The sequence below is a fragment of the Watersipora subatra genome, chromosome 10, assembly GCF_963576615.1.
Source record: "Watersipora subatra chromosome 10, tzWatSuba1.1, whole genome shotgun sequence".
Classification (NCBI taxonomy): Eukaryota; Metazoa; Bryozoa; class Gymnolaemata; order Cheilostomatida; family Watersiporidae; genus Watersipora; species Watersipora subatra.
Genome location: NC_088717.1, coordinates 56,972,846 through 56,995,698, shown reverse-complemented (window position 1 = coordinate 56,995,698; position 22,853 = coordinate 56,972,846). Strand labels below are relative to the sequence as shown.

General features: G+C 36.1%; 1 protein-coding gene across 1 annotated transcript in view; it reads right to left on the bottom strand.

The window, feature by feature from the left end:
- The window catches only part of LOC137407244 (uncharacterized), a 92,579-nt gene extending 70,054 nt beyond the window's left edge, over positions 1-22,525 (bottom strand). Inside the window, exons 1-4 of the mRNA XM_068093849.1 lie at positions 22,357-22,525; positions 14,537-14,770; positions 7,624-8,110; positions 7,137-7,248 (exon numbers count right to left, since the gene is read on the bottom strand). Of these exons, the coding sequence (XP_067949950.1) occupies positions 7,137-7,248; positions 7,624-8,110; positions 14,537-14,770; positions 22,357-22,525 (1,002 nt within the window). The remainder of the gene's footprint in view (positions 1-7,136; positions 7,249-7,623; positions 8,111-14,536; positions 14,771-22,356) is intronic.
- Positions 22,526-22,853: the final 328 nt, after the last annotated feature.

The window sequence follows — 22,853 nt, the reverse complement described above, 5'->3', positions numbered from 1 at the left end:
AGAAAAGTTAGCCTCTTCATCAGACTCAAAAGAATTTTATTAGAAGCAAGTTGATTTACATGTTACATCAGATACTTGCAGTGTGCTTTCCCTTGCTGATGTTTTAATTGAACTATTTTATCAAGTTTCTGGCAAAAGAACTGTTAAGATTAAAAATTGCATAAATGCTGTCTCACCATCACTTATTAAACACTCTTACAGAGTCTTCTAAATACCATAAAATTAGGTTAACCAACAAGTCTCAAAATTTAGTTTCAAGTTTTTGTTTACTTAGTTCACTATCATAGATTACTGATAACCATGCTTCTGAGGAGTTGTCTTCTTAACATACTGGTCATAATTTATTGTAATCTACTATCAAAGAACTATCACAACAAGACTATAAAGGAACAGCATAATGCTTAGTAACTATAAGTGAATGCGTTGTGCAACTATGAATCGTTGTCAAACCATGGAGAGTTTTGTGAGACCACTGTGAGACCACACAGAGAACGTTGTGAGACTACACAGAGAGCGTTGTGAGACCACACAGAGAGCGTTGTGAGACTACACAGAGAGTGTTGTAAGACTACACAGAGATTGTTGTAAGACTATGGCAAGCATTGTAAAAACATGGAAAGAGTTTTTTTCGACAAATAGCATTATTATTAACTAGTACACTAGCAGTTCCGTGCATCATTAGAGCTCATATGTGTGTTAGCTATGTGCAGAATTATTCACCATGCATCAAGGTGGTTAAATGGTGCAGATGATAGTGTGTCTGGTTACCAAGCGGAATGTCTGTGATCAAATCCTGGGCGATGCATTTTTTTGTAATGTTTAGCTAATGTAGCTTCAGACTAACCTTCTATATAAACTTTTAGACTTCAGAAAAGTTTTAAGTTTTAAAATTTAGACTACAAAATAAAAAAAACATCATAAAAAATAGCCAATTGAAGTAATAAGTCGCTGACAACAAAAAATGTAAAAAGCAGCCGGGGTTCAGAGGTCAAAAGGTTATTGGGCTACACAAGGGCTATTGCTATGAAGGGCATCCAATGTTCTACCAGTTCAAAGTCTGTAGAGTTCATTCAGAAAAAGCCTAGAAGCTATTTTCAAAGGGGTGTCGGAATATAAATGATCTGTGAGTTTTGATCGTTACCTAAAATATTTCTACATACACATTTACAGAATCGTGATCAATATTTCGGTTTCATGACTTTTTGGTTTAAGCAAAAAGCGAGCCATAGGAAAGGATCATAGAACACGATTAAAAAGTAATAAACACTTGGTATTCTCAGAACCATCAGCTTCTTGTTTTTGTAGCAGAAAATAAGACAAGCACTGTTTAAGCTGCTCTACTTAATAACTTGACATGACGTCACTTGACTTCTAGCCATACACAAACATTCAAATAAGCACAATTGACATTGCGTCACTAAGAAGAGCAAACAAACACATCTGGTAATGATGCAATGAATAATATGGTGTAAATTATCTTACAATCACATGTGTATGGTTTCTTCTATCAAAAAAGGCATTGCTAGATCTTCTGATGTTGCTGCCGTAAGTCGCAACTGCCATGATGAACCGTAACAGTTTCGACTCCGAGACTAAACAGCTATGAGAGTTAGAGTTTTATGTCAGCGATATGAGAGGCCTAATATAAGCTGGCTTTCTAGACATTGATTTGCATGCATATTATGCAGAGAGTGCTCTGAGTGTTCTCACAAAGACTACAGTGTACTTCGGAGTGGCAGGCTAGCAATTGTTTTTAAATTTTAGAAAAGTACACACGGCGCGAACAGAATGTTATAGCGACTACTTGTAAAATCTCTGTAATAGAGAACTTTTCCAATAGACCATGGACCACTCGACCCAATGAAACTATCGTTATTGTTAATATTGTTAATATTATTATAATTACTGTTAACACTAACTAGTTGTTATTTATTTTGCACATCAGTATGTTTTGCTAGAAATTGTTAGCCAAGTAAATTATAGAAGTACCATAGAAAAGAGTTGGCAACTCATGTTTAAATAAAATTCAACTTTTGGTGACAAAAAACTATAATTTTTTGCCATTTTCACCTATTCAAGTAAACAAGATAATAATAATAACAACAACTATAATAACAGCGCTCATGTTGTGTGTGAGAGAATTTATTACACTAAAATGCTAAGTTTATTCATTGTTTCTCCAGTTTAGAGACAAAATATAGAATGTTTTAAGTTCCTTATTTCATATTCTAAAGCTATTTGCTAATACTTATGATAAAAATTAAACTCGCTTAGTATAACTAAAATTTAAAATAAAAAATTTGACTAAAGTAAATAAAAACGACCTCAGATAAAAGTAAAAGTTTATTGGTCTGCAAGAGATTTTTATGATAAGATGAGGTACAACAAGGATGAGGTTTAATTATCTCTCTATGCAGTGTGAGCCTTAGTTTTTAGTTCAACTGCATGTCTGAGTAGTATGTAGGCCTCTTAGCATTGTTATAAGCTACCATGATCTGGTACATAATAGACTCCGTGAACTCAGTTTCAATGTTACTAGTGGGAGATGCTGACACAAAGCATGAAGAGTAACGAGTCCTTGACCTGCTGGTCATAATACCACTTTGAGACTATTATGGGGATGTCTGAATATTCATGTCACTCTAGCCTGTGGTACTTAATAGTAACAAACAAGCTAAGAAGTTCAAGAACAAACCTCTCTCTTCCTTTCCCCAGTCCATTTAAGAAAATCGGATGCGAGGTTTGACACTCAGCCATGTTATATAGATTAGTGTAGCCTGTGGCCCTTAGCCTCTTCAATTAGGCTATAATAACTAAGACAAATACTTGTTACAAACATTTGAATACCATTTTAAGCAATTGTTTAAAAGATAGAACTTTTGCATAAATTTCATATAACACTAAGTGTTATGCGTAGCCAAAAACCTTGGTATGCGGTAGAAGTTGTCTTCTTCCATCAACATTTGCATACATAGAACATTTCTCCTTCAGTATCAGAGTAGTGGCAGTTGTTTGTCTAGTCAGAGGGCGCCGTGCAACAAATGTAGCTCCCTGACTTGATCTTTGTGAGTCATCATCGCTGTCGTTTCTAATAGCTGCCCCTACGCTGTCCGCTGCCAGTTTGTAACCTGCTGCAGTCACAGCCTTTTTAACAACGGTTAGTAAGAGGTGGTTGAGCATGAGGTCTTGGTACAGCGCTGCCTTATAATCTATTATTCATTTTTCAGAATTTAGTGAAGAAAAGTAAGTTTTAGTAGCAAAATAATAAAATACTATTTGACAACTGTTGGATGTTGGCGGTACAAGTTACCAAATAAGTGTGGTGTGTGAAAGTGAGAATGCAAGGAGGAAATCGCAAACCATTAGCATGTTTTATAATTAACCATTCAAAGTTTGCGTACCAAAGGAAGCTTATACCAACTTTCAGCCCACAAATGCTCCAGTAGCAGCATTCCCCTCTGCTGTTTATCTATCTATCATATTACTGTATTCCGCCTAAAGGCAACACTTTCCTTTTATTCTCTTATATACCTATCTATTCACCTCTGCTCCTATCCACCTCTTGGTTCCTCTATCTACTTGCTGTCTGCGAACCAATCCTTCTATTTATATATCTACAAGCTTATCTATCCATTCGTACATGTATAATCATTCATATGTTTGCCCATCCTCCATATATCTACCCATCTGCAATAGATTTACTCACCTGCTTACCAGTCTGTTCATTTATTCATGTAGGCAGCTATCTGATTATTTACCTTGTCACTCTTCTGTCTACTGCCCTAGTTACCTCTATCTGTCCACCTGCTCATCAACTCCTGCCTAATCTATTTACTGGCCCATCCACTCCTCTCTCATTTATCCACTGGCTCATCCACCCCTTCCTCATCTGCCCACTGACTCACCCACTTCTCCCTTATCGATCTACTGGCTCACACGCCTGTCCCTCTTCTGTTCATTATTTTATCCGGTCTTCTCTCATCTGATCATTGGCCCATCTATTCATCCCTAACTTGCCCACTAGATAAGCCCCCATCCCCCATCCATCATTTTTTGTTCATTGGCCTCTTTTCTTCATCTGTCCACTGGCCCACCCACTTCTCCCTCATCTGTTCATTGTCTTATTCACTTTTTTCTCATCTGTCTATTGGCCCAGTAATTTCTCCCTCATCTACCCACTAGCCTAGCTCGCCCTCTCATATCTGTCTACTGGCCAACAAACCTTTACCTTATCTGTCCACTGGCCCACCGTTCTTTTCCTCATCTGCTGCTCATTGGCCTTTCCATCTCTCGCTCATTTGTCCACTGGCCAGCTCTCTTTTCCCTCAGCTGCCCACTGGCCTAATTATCCTAACTATCTACCAATAGGTATCACTGTTTTGTTAATGATCTAATTACTTTCTCTTGGTCATCTTTACAATAATAAGTACAACCAATAAGTCCGTACATACCTTGTGTTTACTTATACGGTTATTATACAGCACTCTCATTTATAATTCAACAAACAGAATAATGTACATGTGTTTGCTTACCTGTCTTCTTATCTCTTTCAATATTCCTAGAGTCAGCAAACACTTGGGCATCCATGCTTTCGAAAAACTTAAGTGAATTTCTCAAAAGGCTGTTAGTAGACGCCAAGCGATGCAAATGGTAACGTCGGCGCTTATCCATGCTAATTTCTTTTACAATATTATCACTAGCAGCAGCTTGAGGTTGTATTAATTACTGTATGTGAGCTCAGAGCCTCCTAACAGTCGTCTGGTGATGCTGACATAACTCCTAACTATATATATATATATATATATGTTATCCTAGACATCACAGGTCATCTAATGTAGGTATCTTGGTCGAATAGCCCGCAGTTTTAACTATCAATAGCAATTGTTGATGCTCAAGCTATAAGAATTATATACTTGACAATGTCAAAATAGTTCAGTGGACATTGCTAAGCAACCAGTTAGTAAATACATGTAGTCAAAGACACAACTTGTCATATCTTGTCACAACTTGGCATAGCATACCTATTCAGCAATAGTGGAGAAAAAAGAGACCTCTATGCTCACAAAATTGGTGTTTATGTTATAAATTGGTTGATCCAGTCACAATACATTATTCCTCGGTTTAATAGTGTTACTTTTTTATTTTGTTTGCGCAAAGGATATTGGGATGTTAAAAACTAATCAACTTACAGAGTGTGAATTTTTGAGTTTAAGAGTTCAGGTTTTTGCGCAAATAGCGAATCAGGCAAGATTAAAACTAAAGTGTCAGTGCATACAATCAACTTCCTCTGCCTTGGTTATTCCGTCAAATGCCTTCCTTCTTCCCTACTTTAAACCAAGAGCTTGAGAAGACGATTAACCATGTTTAATGTAACAGAGTATCTGTAATATTATAAAGCAGGCTCTAGATGTTAACATAGAATTTTAGCTCAGCCCTGTTCCAGACACACTAGAAAATGATTATACAACTTATGTATATGTAGATGTCCATGGCGTACAACTTAAACTTGTATGCCATAGACATCAGAGTGACAGCGTTACAATGAACATTGTTGATCTTCTTTAGTCTATAGTCTATAGGCTAAAACAAATACGAGTGCGCTGGCTGTACTGTGCGCCTTGAGAGATCATCAGGTGTAATAAGTATGGGCACAATTATTTTTCAATGTGAAAAGGTGATTGATTGGCCCAGACATTAGTGAGTTGGGCTAGGAATCTGGGTAATCTGCAATCTGGAATCTAGGAATATTTGGGTTGGTTTCCTGTGTGAGGCAATCTTTTTGTCTAATCTTCTCAGCGTGGTTTCGAACGAACTCAGCCCTTATTATAGTAATTATTAGTTTATCATTTAACTTTTTGAACTGCAATATGGAATTTAAAGAGTCAAAATTCCATAAACTTTAACATTGCATCAGGCCATATTATATAATCATATTATAAATATCTCTTCACTGGCCTGCCAACTCTTCTCTCATTTATTCACTGGCTCATCCATCCCTTCCTCATCTGACCATGGGCTCACCCACCTACCTACTCCTTCCCTCATCTGCCCACGGGCGGCCCTACCTACTATAATATAATATTTTTATTGTATTATAGTATTATGCACCATTTTTAATGTATTCATTCATAAAAGTACACCTCTATGGAACTATCTCTGTTTTTAGTATAAAGGCAGGGTAGGGCAACACTGTACTCTTTAGCAACCTGGTAATACGTGCACACTTAGGGACAGCTGAACTGGTGCAAACAGTGCTTCAAGAGTAATTAATATAAAAGTGAAAGGAGACTGTTGTAAATCTTTTAAAATACTTCAAACAGGCTACTGCCGAGAAGAACACCGTATTTCGCAAAAACTCTTCATTTCTAAACTTTTTGCAATTTTTTTTATGGCAGATTATGGGAATATTCTCTTTTTGTTACTTTTTACCCAATTTGGTTGGAGAGTTTCATGCTTATCGGTGAAAATAGGTAGATTTCTAACAAGCTAAATTGTTTTATCTCATTGGTCAACTAATACTAGCCTGGTCATGGTAGGCCAAGATAATCACAGTGGGCTACAGGGAATGAACTCGGTATGGCTACAGGCAGCTTTCGGGGCAAATTTCTACGCAGAACACTTTGTCATAGACACTTTGTACATTCTATAGCAAAACTTTGGTTAATAGTTTATGACTTGCTCGAAGTTAAATCTTGCCATGGCATCAACTGAGAAGACAAATCATCTTACAGTCAATTTAACCAAAATAACCTTATCTACATGTATATGTGCCACTACCAGATATAGTCATATCACAATATATAGGCTTCAAAAGGTTGCAGAAGTTTAAAAATGACAATGTTGATTTTATTGAATTAAATGCTAACAAGCTCATGTGACTAGGCCTTTCGGTCAGTTAAATCTACTTCTTGGCTATTAAATCACTGTTTTCAACAGTATATTTTGTTGGCGAGCAAACAACTCCAACTAGATAGAGGAGTCTCTTGTGTTTTGCTTAAAATGAAAAACTTGAGTTCCATACTTTATTGCTTCCATTTCATCTTTCATCAGCTATATTATGTATGTTACGGCATAATAAAATTCAATTATTATGAAGTTGTCTTCTCTTACTTATAACTTTCGTTAAGTCCACTTACCTGATTTGGCGTTGATGGTAGCTGGAAAGTAACTTGTTTTTTGTGGAGGTCTTCGCTTGCTGAAGACCAGATAGAATGATGTCCTTTTATATATCGCAGTCTAGTAGCTGTTCTGTAGAAAACAATTCACATGTAACATGAGACAAACATGTAAGTTACGCTTCAGAAATATGCTGCATTTCATTATGTCGAGAGTTAGACTAATAAGAAACAAAGCATATAGTTTTAAATATTGCCTAGAGTTTGCATAGTCAAACCAATTAAGCGCACACCGGTAATATTAGTAACTACCAGCTAGTAGAGGTAGATAGGTGAGGTAGTTGACGGGTCACTATGCTATTACATCTAGCTCATCACTAACATTACGCAAATCCAAAACTTCTGTGACCCTCTTTAAGATGGGAATCTGATGAATGCTTTACTTTTAAGAACTATTTTTGCGTTATTCTTAAACTAAGTTTAGTCAAAGATTTCTCCTAAAACATACCTGCGAGGTTGGGAGGCACTATAGGGCTCCTCTAACATAACTTGTAAAACGTCCTCGTCTGTTTCATCGCTATCATAAGCATTATTCAAACTGTTGTGACGAGTGAATGGGCACAGCTCTGGATTAGCTACATTTGTGCCAGCATAGCTGTAAGATCTCTGCGGTCTGGGCGATACATAGAAACTTGCTGGAATCTTAGATGAGCTACTGCTACCACACCCTGTGTGAAGGTTGTCGCCGTCAGATGTAGATACGTGGCTAGGTTTCGAATTTGGCACACCTCGTTTCAGCTCTGTTATGCTGTGCAAGCTTCTTGGTCGTTCGCTTATGTTGCCTTCAGATCTAGATGCTAGCCTCAGGTCATTAATTGGAACCTTGTTTACTGGTGGTCGACCCAAAAGGTTGGATGGTATTCCACTAAAGCTGCCGAGATGATTCACGTTTCTAAGGCTCCTGGCAGCAGGGACGAGGTGTCCGTCTGCTGTACCTGCATAAGAAAAATGTATTTTGAAGATTAGTCCTTGCTGTGCTGTATGCAAACTCTCAGTTGTACCAAGTGAGTCCTTATGATATCTAAACTCTCAGCTATACCAAGTGAGTCCTTATGATGTCTAAACTCTCAGTTGTACCAAGTGAGTCCTTATGATATCTAAACTCTCAGTTGTACCAAGTGAGTCCTTATGATGTCTAAACTTTCAGTTGTACCTAGCGAGTCCTTATGATATCTAAACTCTCAGTTGTACCAAGTGAGCCCTTATGATATCTAAACTCTCAGCTGTACCAAGTGAGTCATTATGATATCTAAACTCTCAGCTGTACCAAGTGAGTCCTTATAATATCTAAACTCTCAGTTGTACCAAGTGAGTCCTTATGATATCTAAACTCTCAGCTATACCAAGTGAGTCCTTATGATGTCTAAACTTTCAGTTGTACCAAGTGAGTCCTTATGATATCTAAACTCTCAGTTGTACCAAGTGAGTCCTTATGATGTCTAAACTTTCAGTTGTACCTAGCGAGTCCTTATGATATCTAAACTCTCAGTTGTACCAAGTGAGTCCTTATGATATCTAAACTCTCAGCTGTACCAAGTGAGTCCTTATGATATCTAAACTCTCAGCTGTACCAAGTGAGTCCTTATAATATCTAAACTCTCAGTTGTACCAAGTGAGTCCTTATGATATCTAAACTCTCAGTGGTACCAAGTGAGTCCTTATGATATCTAAACTCTCAGCTGTACCAAGTGAGTCCTTATGATATCTAAACTCTCAGCTGTACCAAGTGAGTCCTTATGATGTCTAAACTCTCAGTTGTACCTAGTGAGTCCTTATGATATCTAAACTCTCAGTTGTACCAAGTGAGTCCTTATGATGTCTAAACTCTCAGTTGTACCTAGTGAGTCCTTATGATATCTAAACTCTCAGTTGTACCTAGCGAGTCCTTATGATATCTAAACTCTCAGTTGTACCAAGTGAGTCCTTATGATATCTAAACTCTCAGCTGTACCAAGTGAGTCCTTATAATATCTAAACTCTCAGTTGTACCAAGTGAGTCCTTATGATATCTAAACTCTCAGCTATACCAAGTGAGTCCTTATGATGTCTAAACTCTCAGTGGTACCAAGTGAGTCCTTATGATGTCTAAACTCTCAGTTGTACCAAGTGAGTCCTTATGATATCTAAACTCTCAGCTGGACCAAGTGAGTCCGTATGATATCTAAACTTTCAGCTGTACCTTGTGAGTCCTTATGATGTCCAAACTCTCAGTTGTACCTAGTTGGTTTTTGGGATTTCCAAACTTTCAGTTGTGCTTAATGGAACGCTCAAAATTTCAATTGCAAAACTGTGACAACATGTCACGGCAGTTTTGCAGCTTGCCGTTAGTAATAGCTATCAGCAGCTCTATTGGCAGAGCTATTTCTGAAGAGCTTTGTTGGATAGCCCAAATAGAAAATGTCTGATATTGATGTGTCACACAAGCTACGAAAGGCATTACCTCTACTCCTTTTGTGTATTTAGGCTTTAGCCTTGTTGGTGTATCAGTATTAGAAACATACTCGATATAAGCTCATAAACTACAAGATTTAGTTTCATCTAAAGCTTAGATCATTGACACATTCTGCTTTAAGTAGTGGATAGCTAACAACAAAACTTCAAATTATTTTATATGATATATCATTATATAACAGCACATTATTTTATATTATATCATATTAAATTCTTATATATTATAATATATTATATATTATTATATTAATATGTTCAATATATAATATAAACAATACTATATTATGTATTATATATAATATATAACACATAATATAATTAATTAACATTATATTAAATTAAGTGAAACTATCTTGCACAAAACTATATTTTTATATTATATCAAATCATATTAAACTACAGTATATTTTTTTATATAATAGTTTAGTATTTTGTATTATTTAGTAGTACATGTACATGTATATGATTTTGTTTTAATATACTACATTGTCCTATTTTACGTTTAGCTACACAAAGCTGTATCATTCTACAATAAATTCAGTTGCATCATTTGTAACAAACACTTACGATATTGATTTGTACCTCCAGTTGCGCCTGCTGATGGGAAATGTTGTCCTACAGAGTGAAAGCATATCAAATCAACAGCTAGATTTACTATTACAAATTCATTCAAGACTTAACATGCATATTCTAAATGCTTGTTTATGCTGAAAGACAGAAACTCTCCTCACACTTCTTAGGCTTTGGTAATGTTGTTAATAGGCCTTGGTAATGTTGTTAACTCAAAGAGAGCCTTATGAAATTTCAAAAAATGAACAGCAGCACTAAGTCTTATAGGTATATCAATCTAACTGTTTATTTGTTGTATGTCCAGTTATAGCAATTAGAATAGGTACACTTGACCTATAAGGAACAAAAAAAATAAACTTGTACTTAAATTAAGCTCGAAAACATTGGTTTTGCAAATAGGCATGCTAAACACTATGCCACGCGGCCACCTTGCTATACTATGGAATCATTTTGGACATACTCATTACACCTACCAGTCTTCAATGACACATGAGACTATCAGTGTACTAGAAAAAAATACATGCCCAGACTTGCCCAAAATGCTATAGATATATGTGTATATAGCATAAACTTAATTAACTTAAATAACTTAATTAACTTGAAAACTTAATAAACTTGAGACACAGAAATAAACAACCACCTTCATTTAAATTTTTGTATCGGTAAATGTTGGATAAGTTGTATAAAAATAAATTGTTTGTGCCAAAACTTTTTTATTACTTGTGCAATGCTAAGCGTTTAGCTAGTGCTACACAAGTTTATAAACCCAATGCAAAAGGTATACTTCAAATAGCGATTTTGCATTCAGAAACAGTAAGCCTTAAAAGCTCATTCCTCGTAAAAGCTCTGAGAGAGCAAGATTTATAATTTTTGGGTTGATTTTTTCTCAGAGTTCAACCAATACAAAGGTCTTTTAAAAACACTTCAATTAGATATATATCATAGCCTGCTGACAATCTACCACATAGACATCTTTAGCTCTCTAAAAGCATGCATATCTACCAAAATTCACCTTTAGGGGACAGTGTGTAGGAGGAACTCATTATCTCGTTGCTAACAAGTGCGGACAAATTATTCAAAAGAGTGAGCAAGCAAATGTAAATATGTATGTTAGTTTATCAACATGGAACAAGTAAACGACTTATACTTACCCTGACAATAACATTCTGTAAATGTACCGTGATCTGCCGTTTATCTTAGCTGAAGGTTTTGTCAGACCAAGAGCAAGGCAGATGACACAAATACACAGAGCATCTGGTAGTTAACTAGATAGTATATCAATTTAAATAGTACCCTATGTGCTATGATAATGTTGTACATAGTGTAAAGTTATCATTTAGTTCAAGTCAGAAAAGGAGTGAAATCAATGAAGGAGAAAGATTCAAAATTAAGTGAAGAGGATTCCTTATACGTGTACGTACATGTATGTGGCTAGTAACACTGACACAATGTTAAATAGGTATGTTAACACATCTATATCTAACAGAGCTTTCTGTATCTGACAGAGCTTTCTGCATCTCACAGACCATTCTCTATCTGGAAGAGCTTTTTGTATTATGACAGAGCTTTCTATATTATCTGACAAAGCTTTTTATATCTGACAGAGCTTTCTCTATCTGACAGAGCTTTTTATTTGATATAGCTTTCTCTATCTCACAGACCTGTCTCTATCTGAAAGAGCTTTTTCTATTATGACAGAGCTTTCTATATCAAACAGAACTTTCTATATCTGACAGAGCTTTCTCTATCTGACAGAGCTTTCTATACCTGGCAGAGTTTTCTGTATCTGACAGAGCTTTCTATATCTGACAGGGCTTTTCTATCTCACAGAGTTTTCTCTATCTGACAGAGCTTTCTATAACTGACAGAGCTTTCTCTATCTCACAGAGCTTTCTCTATCTGACAGAGCTTTCTCTATCTAACAGGGCTTTCTCAATCTCACAGAGTTTTCTCTATCTCACAGAGCTTTCTATACCTGACAGAGTTTTCTGTATCTGACATAGCTTTCTATACCTGACAGAGCTTTCTCTATCTCACAGAGCTTTCTCTATCTGACAGAGTTTTCTCTATCTGACATAGCTTTCTATACCTGACAGAGTTTTCTGTATCTGACATAGCTTTCTATACCTGACAGAGCTTTCTCTATCTGACAGGGCTTTCTCTATCTGACAGAGTTTTCTCTATCTGACATAGCTTTCTATACCTGACAGAGTTTTCTGTATCTGACATAGCTTTCTATACCTGACAGAGCTTTCTCTATCTGACAGGGCTTTCTCAATCTCACAAAGCTTTCTCTATCTCACAGAGCTTTCTCTATCTAACAGAGCTTTCTATATCTGACAGAGCTTTCTCTATCTCACAGGGCTTTCTCAATCTCACAGAGCTTTCTCTATCTCACAGAGCTTTCTCTATCTGACAGGGCTTTCTCTATCTCACAGAGCTTTCTATATTATCTGACAGAGCTTTCTCTATCTCACAGAGCTTTCTCTATCTCTTAGAGCTTTCTCTATCTCACAGAGCTTTCTCTATCTGACAGAGCTTTCTCTATCTAACAGGGCTTTCTCAATCTCACAGAGTTTTCTCTATCTCACAGAGCTTTCTATACCTGACAGAGTTTTCTGTATCTGACATAGCTTTCTATACCTGACAGAGCTTTCTCTATCTCACAGAGCTTTCTCTATCTGACAGAGTTTTCTCTATCTGACATAGCTTTCTATACCTGACAGAGTTTTCTGTATCTGACATAGCTTTCTATACCTGACAGAGCTTTCTCTATCTGACAGGGCTTTCTCTATCTGACAGAGTTTTCTCTATCTGACATAGCTTTCTATACCTGACAGAGTTTTCTGTATCTGACATAGCTTTCTATACCTGACAGAGCTTTCTCTATCTGACAGGGCTTTCTCAATCTCACAAAGCTTTCTCTATCTCACAGAGCTTTCTCTATCTAACAGAGCTTTCTATATCTGACAGAGCTTTCTCTATCTCACAGGGCTTTCTCAATCTCACAGAGCTTTTTCTATCTCACAGAGCTTTCTCTATCTGACAGGGCTTTCTCTATCTCACAGAGCTTTCTATATTATCTGACAGAGCTTTCTCTATCTCACAGAGCTTTCTCTATCTCACAGAGCTTTCTCTATCTCACAGAGCTTTCTCTATCTCACAGAGCTTTCTCAATCTCACAGAGCTTTCTCTATCCGACAGAGCTTTCTCTATCTCACAGAGCTTTCTCTACCTGACAGGGCTTTCTCTATCTGACAGAACTTTCTCTATCTCACAGAGCTTTCTCTATCTCACAGAGCTTTCTCTATCTGACAGAGCTTTCTCTATCTCACAGAGCTTTCTCTATCTGACAGAACTTTCTCTATCTCACAGAGCTTTCTCTATCTGACAGGGCTTTCTCTATTTCACAGAGCTTTCTCTATCTGACAGAGCTTTCTCTATCTCACAGAGCTTTCTCTATCTGACAGAGCTTTCTCTATCTCACAGAGCTTTCTCTATCTGACAGAGCTTTCTCTATCTGACAGGGCTTTCTCTATCTCACAGAGCTTTCTCTATCTAACAGAGCTTTCTCTATCTCACAGAGCTTTTTATATCTGACAGAGCTTTCTCTATCTGACAGAGCTTTCTCTATCTCACAGAGCTTTCTATATCTGACAGAGCTTTCTCTATCTGACAGGGCTTTCTCTATCTGACAGAGTTTTCTCTATCTGACATAGCTTTCTCTATCTGACAGAGCTTTCTCTATCTCACAGAGCTTTCTCTATCTCACAGAGCTTTCTCTATCTGACAGAGCTTTTTCTATCTGACAGGGCTTTCTCTATCTCACAGAGCTTTCTCTATCTCACAGAGTTTTCTCTATCAGACATAGCTTTCTATACCTGACAGAGCTTTCTCTATCTGACAGAGCTTTCTCTATCTGACAGGGCTTTCTCTATCTCGCAGATTTCTCTATCTCACAGAGCTTTCTATATCTGACAGAGTTTTCTCTATCTCACAGAGCTTTCTCTATCTGACAGAGCTTTTTCTGTTTGACATAGCTAATAAGGCGTGTCTCAGCTGGCAGAACTTGTTCTATCCTAATCATCATATTTGGCATTTAAAATATTTGCTCTTGAACAGGTAAGTTTTAGTTACAAACAACCTATAGACTTGAGAATAGAATATTTTTACATCTTTAACAAATGAGGGATGAGGAAGGTAGATTATGATTAGCATGGATTCCCCACAAGATAATTGTATACATCTAACCTGTATAGCCCGAGAATTCGTTAGCACTTGGTTTGTTTTTGCTGTTTCAGATCATAATACAGAGAGCTGATAGATTGCTAGAGACTTACTGCGGGTGCCCGCTGAACTCTTCATACTGTTGCCAGCTGCTGTGGGTGAACTGAGGTTACTGATCTTTGGGCTGTCCTCCACTGATGTAATTCTTGATTTAAGGCTGTGATTAGACTTTCCAGTTGAAGTAGAAGAGTTTGTCAGAGTGCCTAACATTGATGTCTTGGAAGCTACGTATCCGGATGTTGATGGAAGCTTAGAAGTGGATGTTGGCTCATCATTGCCTGTCGAACCTGAACATCATGTTAAAGTATTAGTAAGTAGTGAGCCTGTCTAGCTGTTCATCGTTTTCCCAGCAAATCCTGAACCTTGGCTGACAAGCCCCACTCAAAGATCTGATTAGGTCTCTTTAACTTAGTGCTTCTTACAGTCAGCGTGTGGGTGCCCTTCAAATAGCTGTCAATTCCGCTAATAGTGCCAATACTAATTTAGTAGTTGCCATCTATTGAGGCAGATGCAGGGGAGTTATTGCTTGGTATAAAAGAAATTTATTTACACTGCGCAAGGCATATTCAACCTTCTATAAATGGACCCTCGAGACGAGACAAGGCTAACCACGCTCAAACAAAGAATGCTCTAAGATGCATTTGTAGAATAAACATTCCTGAAAAAGTTTAATGTAAATACATACAAATCATTATTATTAGCAAATATTAAATGCTTGCGTTAAGAAATAATTAAACCAAAGTACATAATAGAGACGGTTCAGTACAAGGAGAGATTCGCGAAGTTGCATCAAGAAAATGTTGCTGAAAGAAAAGTGCACCGACAGCGACAAATATGCTACAGTCTGCAACCAGAACCATACCAATTTTTATTGGATTACTTGGAGTTAGTTAGGAGCTGGTACATTAGATCAGTCTGCACCGTGGAACAAATTAAGGAGATTGATTAAAGTCTAATCAATAAAAGGCCTTTACCTAGAACAGACGCAATATAAAACCATGATGATCTATTGTTCCTGTGATATATTGCTAAATGACTCATTTCAAGGTCTGCCTTACGTGCATGCGACTCCTAGTTCTGTCACTAGTTTATAGAGGCATTGTGTGAAGACTTAATTACACCGTTTAAACAAACACGGAGCACTCTGGTTATTAGTTGCTGTACATGAGACGCTGTTAAGAACTTGAAATCTATACTAATAAGTCCCACTTAATCATTGTGTCTGTCTGTTCGACCACAAGAATACTATGCGTCTGTCTGTTCATCCACAAGAATGCTAAGCATCTGTCTGTTTGTTCACAAGAATGCTATGCGTCTGTCTGTTTATCCACATGAATGCTAAATGTCTGTCTGTTTGTCCACAAAAATGCTCTGCGCCTGTCTGTTCATCCACAATATGTGCCTGTCTGTTTGTCCACAATAATGCTATGTGTCTGTCTGTTTGTCCACAAGAATGCTATACGTCTGTCTGTTTATCCACAATAATGCGATGTGTCTGTCTATTTGTCTACAAGAATGCTATGCATCTGTCTGTTTGTCCACAAGAATGCTATGCGTCTGTCTGTTCATCCACAAGATTGCTATGCGTCTGTCTGTTCATCCACAAGAATGCTATGCGTCTGTTTGTTTATCCACAAGAATACTATGAGTCTGTCTGTTCATCCACAAGAATACTATGCGTCTGTCTGTTCATCCACAAGAATGCTAAGCGTATGTCTGTTTGTCCACAAGAATGGTAAGCGTCTGTCTGTTCATCCACAATATGCGCCTGTCTGTTCGCCCACAAGAATGCTATGTGTCTGTCTGTTTGTCCACAATATGCGTCTACACATGTTTTGATTGATTTCATCCAAACTTCATACACATACGCTCCGCACCTTCCGCCAGGTCACTAAAAATGTTCGGTTTTGAAGTTTTGTCTGGTGCCTTAGAGTGGGTCTCTTAAATACCTACCTGCGGGCTATCTGATTGAACACCTACCTGCGGGCTATCTGATTGAATACCTACCTGCAGGCTCTCTGATTAAATACCTACCTGTGGACTATCTGATTAAATACCTACCTGTGGACTATCTGATTAAATACCTACCTGTGGACTATCTGATTAAACACCTACCTGCCGGCTATCTGATTAAGTAGCTAACTGCGAGCTATCTGATTGAATACCCACCTGCGAGCTATCTGATTAAATACCTACCTGCGAACTATCTGATTGAATACCCACCTGCGAACTATCTGATTGAATACCCACCTGCGAGCTATCTGATTAAATACCTACCTGCGAACTATCTGATTAAATACCTACCTGCGAACTATCTGATTGAAACTTAAAAAAATCTTGGGCATAATCGAACTTGCTGCTATTTACAGCCTTTACAGGCAACTGAGGGTGTGTCAGTAGTTTGTGTTATCACTTTGTGTTGGACTACACTGGTGAGTTGTAGTAGTCCAACTGTTGTGACTCTAAGTGTAATTACTTTGTGTTGAACTACACCGGTGAGCTGTATTCATCCAACTGTTTTGACTCCAAGTGTTATCATTTTGTGTTGGACTACACCGGTGAGCTGTAGTAGTCCAACTGTTTTGACTCCAAGTGTAATCACTTTGGGCTGAACTACACTGGTGAGTTGTAGTAGTCCAACTGTTGTGACTCTAAGTGTAATTACTTTGTGTTGAACTACACCGGTGAGCTGTATTCATCCAACTGTTTTGACTCCAAGTGTTATCACTTTGTGTTGGACTACACTGGTGAGCTGTAGTAGTCCAACTGTTTTGACTCCAAGTGTTATCACTTTGTGTTGGACTACACCGGTGAGCTGTAGTAGTCCAACTGCTTTGACTCCAAGTGTAATTACTTTGTGTTGGACTACACCAGTGAGCTGTAATCGTCCAACAGTTTTGACTCCAAGTGTAATCACTTTGTGTTGGACTACACTGGTGAGCTGTAGTAGTCCAACTGTTTTGACTCCAAGTGTAATCACTTGGTGTTGGACTACACTGGTGAGCTGTATTAGTCCAACTGTTTTGACTCTAAATGTGATCACTTTGTGTTGAACTACACTGGTGAGCTGTAGTAGTCCAACTGTTTTGACTCCAAGTGTAATTACTTTGTGTTGGACTACACCAGTGAGCTGTAATCGTCCAACAGTTTTGACTCCAAGTGTAATCACTTTGTGTTGGACTACACTGGTGAGCTGTATTAGTCCAACTGTTTTGACTCTAAATGTGATCACTTTGTGTTGAACTACACTGGTGAGCTGTAGTAGTCCAAATTGTTTGACTCCAAGTAATTTAAGTTTTACATGAATTTTGTTACCAACTAGCAATATGACTTTATAGTGACATTTAATGTGACAAGCAAAGTATGAGAGAGATTAAGATATTGTGACATTTTCATACTGCTAAAACGTTTACGAGTTTTTTACATTTACACAAAGCAATACGTCAGAGATGTTGAATTTAGGGGAAAGTTTTTTATAACATCACACAGATTCATTATTAATAAAAGGTGACGTTGGAATCAAAGTTAAATTGGTAAAACAATAAAGTGCTATATGAATGTCAAAACATCTTATTTTTTTGTTACAATGGAAGTTGTTTTAAATCTGCCAGCTTTCATGTCATCACAAAATTCTGTACATGCAATTAATGAGATGACTGAACTGCTGGTCAATATGGAGCTCAAACCCATAACATTTAGCTTATTATTCTGACATTCTAGCTATCTGAAATAATCAGCCACCTCTCAAGCCCTCTAAAGGTTTTCTGTATATTTGATTCATTAAAGTTGGCGGACCATCATTAGAGGGATTACAATTTCCATTGTAATTCCTTCTATTTGAAATCAGCTCCAATAAAGATCTGTTTAAAATGTCTCACCGATTCATCGTTAATAAAACGTGACCTCCAAATCAACACTAGATTTTTAGAAATGATAAAGTGTAGTAGAACTAATAATATTAGTTTTGAATTAGTAAACTAGTACTGATTAATAATAACAGTTGCTGCATAGAGTGTGTGCATAAAAAAGATTACTGTTGCAGCAGAAGCTATCCATGAAGGTAGTATAATGTGTTTATAAAGTGTTCTAATATATATGCGTTCATAATAATTGTATTGGAAGTCTATTGAGTTGGTTTATTCAAATATAAAAACTGTTAAAAATATGCCTGAGTAAAGATTAAGCGAATAAAGGTTGCTTAGTAATAAAAAAAGCGATCAGTTGGACACGTGGATAGTTTTATGAACCTACCCATGTAAGAAAAAAATATATAAAAATCTTCGAAAAAGTGTAAAATACTAGGTTTTGAGCTACAAAAAGCTATAAACTGTTGGATATGATCTGACAAAAGAGCTTAAACAGGAACATTCCCATTTGGCTGACTTGTTTCAAAATTTGAGTTATCGAGTTAAAACATACACTCAAGATGTCTGAAGGGTGTTACTTTTTCATGCTTTTATTAAACTTTCATATTCCTGTTAACTAGTAATAGAAATTACTAACTATGATTAATTCTATCTGTGCGTACAGTCAGTCTCTGTTTCCACCCCACAAACACTAATTTTACAATTTACATAGAGATTTACTCTCTAAATGCACAGGGAGTTTTCACAGAGTTGTCAAAGTTTCACGAAGCGCGAACTTATCTATATTGTTTTGAAGTTAGAATAGGGTGAGTTTTCCAGTAGTTGTTGATTCACTTAGTCATGCAATGTATCACAACTCAATCTTTGCTCCTTAAGTTAGTGTCAATTTAGCTCATCTGAGAATATATAAACGATCACATTAAACTTCAGTAGCCGCCAGATTTTCCATATTTAATAAAAGGCCATCAACTAACAATTGAGCACTTGAACAACTAACGTGCCATTGAACAACTAACGTACCATTGAACAACTAACATACCATTGAACATTTACGTGACATAAGAAACTTGCTGGTTTTATTGTTTTGCCTGGGGTTAGGAAGTGACAATTACAGCTATGAGAGTTCCCTTTAAACCAACTTTACGTTTCCTCTCATGATAATCTCAAAACTTGATTAAGTCAACCATTTTCATAAAAAAGTAAAAGAATAATGTTTGATGGATGATTTTTGTTTATACATAAAAAATGGTTTTACAGATAGTAGCTAGGAATGTTGAATTAGTCATGGTGTGTAGCTGTGGTTTATCATCCAATGGAAAGACAACTGCAAAATAAGTTTTTCATAACAATATTCATAGCAATGCTATAAAATGTCGTTATTACCTTTTCGCTTTAATAAGTCTCTATTTATATATATATAAATATATAAATATAATATAAATATATATATAAATATAATATAAATATATTTATAAATATAATATAAATATATATAATATAAATAAATATATATATAATATAAATAAGTATATATATAATATAAATATATATATAATATAAATAAATATATATATATAATATAAATAAGTATATATATAATATAAATATATATATAATATAAATAAATATATATATAAAATAAATAAGTATATATATAATATAAATATATATATATAATATAAATAAATATATATATAATATAAATAAGTATATATACAATATAAATATATATATAATATAAATAAATATATATATATAATATAAATAAGTATATATATAATATAAATATATATATAATATAAATAAATATATATATAATATAAATAAGTATATATATAACATAAATATATATATATATATAATATAAATAAATATATATATATATCTCAGTGTTTATCTGTTGTCTGTCATGTTATTGCGATAAACTTTTAGTATCGAAAAATCACCTTCGTACTGGATTTGAACTAGTGACATTCAAATCACCAGTCTACTAACAAACATGCGTAACCACCAAGCTAGCCCATTCTTATTAAACCAATTGCTCTTTTTTATAAACAGCTTATGTTGCAACAGTAACCTTGTTTATACACACATTTCTATGTACTAATTGTTATTATTAATTCAGTACTAGTTCACTAATTTAATACTAATACTATTAGTTCATACTGCTCTTTACCATTTTTAAAAATCTAGTGTTGATTTAAAGGTCACGTTTTATTAACGATGAGTTCGTGAGACATTTTCAACAAATCTTAATTGAAGCTGATTTCAAATAGAAGGAATTACAATAGAAATTGTAATCTGTTCAATGAAGGTCCAAAAATTTTAATGAATCAAATATACAAAATACTTTTCACTAGCATTCAACCCGGTGATGACCCAAGTTTTTCTTTTTCAATCAGATAGTCTGCAGGTGGGTGTTCAAGAGGGCAGAAGCAGACAGAGTTTTTAAACTAAATATTTCAGTAATTTGGCAAAAGGCATGGAACATCTGTGTGTCAAGTTTGGATAAAATTGGTCGTAAAATTTGGAAATCTAGACTGCTTACACAGACACTTACACCACATACAATAACAAACAGGAATTTATTACCATAGATTTGTGAATTACAAAGGCTTATGCGCGGTGAGACCGGTAGCTATCATTCAGCTTATAAAATAGCAAAAATCATACAACCATATTTAGTAGGAAGAGCATACACAGAAGCTAATCTCAACAAAGCTAATGAACTTAGGCTACATTGTTGGCTTAACATAGTGTTTGTCGACATCTCAATTGAACAATATGTCTGTTGGACCTGGGAACTAACAAGTCAACATAATTAATGCGTAATTGAATACGTTACTACCGTATGATAGTCATGCATAATTTCTCTCATGGCAAGAGAGGAGGTCAATAATTGGCATGTTTGAATAAAGCTCAAAGATACAAACTCCCACTTTTAAAGGGAGTTTGTATCCTTGGGCACGATTTGAATAGACACAAGGGATGCACATTGATCTGCTAACAAGCTTGTACCAAAGTTGCTACAGTTGAAACTTTTATTAGAAAACCTTTTGTTGTACGACAAGTGGTGCTCTGACATAAAATATAAAAACAAATAAATATAACTAAACAGATCTATTTTACTATTTAAGTCGGCCAAATTTCGAAGCTACTAACCCTTTTTTAAGTTTTTTAACGGTTGTTTATATTTTGTCTCAGATGTCAGTAGAACTCAGATGTCAGTAAGTACTATGAGAATTGCTGAATAAAACTGCTATGGCACAACCTGTACAAAAAACCTTAAAAAATATGTTTTCTCAGAAGACCTCAATAGTTCAAGTTTTTGATAACCGAGATAAATAGTTACAGGTGTGCTAGAGCAGTGACAACTAATTACAGGTGTCCTGTATCATCAACACGGATCTACATTCGAGGCGTACTTATGGCAACCAGTCGCTGGTGAGCTATACTATTAGCAAATACTACTGTTCCTTGTACCAGTGGTAACTAGTTACAGATGTCAGATGTAAATGTAATGTACTAATGGCAACTAGCTATAGGCAGGTGTGCTTTACCAATGGCAACTAGTAAAATTGTGCTGTATCTGTGGCAACTGGTTACAGGTGTGCTGTTCTAGTGGTAACTGGTTACAGGTATGCTGTACCAGTGCCAAGTGATTACTGGTATGCTGTACTAGTTACAACTGGTTAGGGGTATGCTGTCCTAGTGGCAATTGGTTATGGGTGGGCTGTACTAGAGACAATTGGTTGCAGGTGTGTTGTGCTAGTAACAACTGGTTACAGGTGTGCTGTTCTAGTAACAACTGGGTATAAGTGTGTTGTACTAGAGGCACTGATTACAGGTGTCCTGCACTAGTGACAACTAGTTACAGGTATGATTTGCTAGTGGCAAATGATGACAGGTGTGCTTCACTAATGGCAAATGGTTTTGGGTATGCTGTAGTAGTGGCAATTGGTTGCATGTGTGTGCACTATTGACAACTGGTTACAAGTATGTTGTACCTGAGCAGCTTGGCATAGACTGGTCAGCCTCATCAGACTTTTTAGGGGTAGAAGGCTTCTTTTGAGGCTTTTTGCTGCTGACCGAAAAGGCTGAGTTAACTTTGGTAAATCCATGAAGAGCTTTGCTAGTAGAACTAGAACTTGATTTTGAGGAACTTCTGTTCTTCATAATTCCTAAGCAAGAAATAACATTTATTTTATTCAAACAAAGACAGATATCATAACTTCATTCATTTGCTCACCCATTGCATTATTCTCCAGTTTGACAGATTCTACTAAATGACGCAAACTAGAAACCATTTGTACTACTGGATGGAGCTTGGCTGCATGGCATATTTTAAACCTGCTTTTTATATTTGAATGAACCAACTGAATAGAATTCAATACAATTATCATAGGCATATATTTATTAGAACACTTATATATACACATTACATCACATTCATAGACACCCTACACCACTTTCATTAACATACAAAAACTCTGTAATAGACATA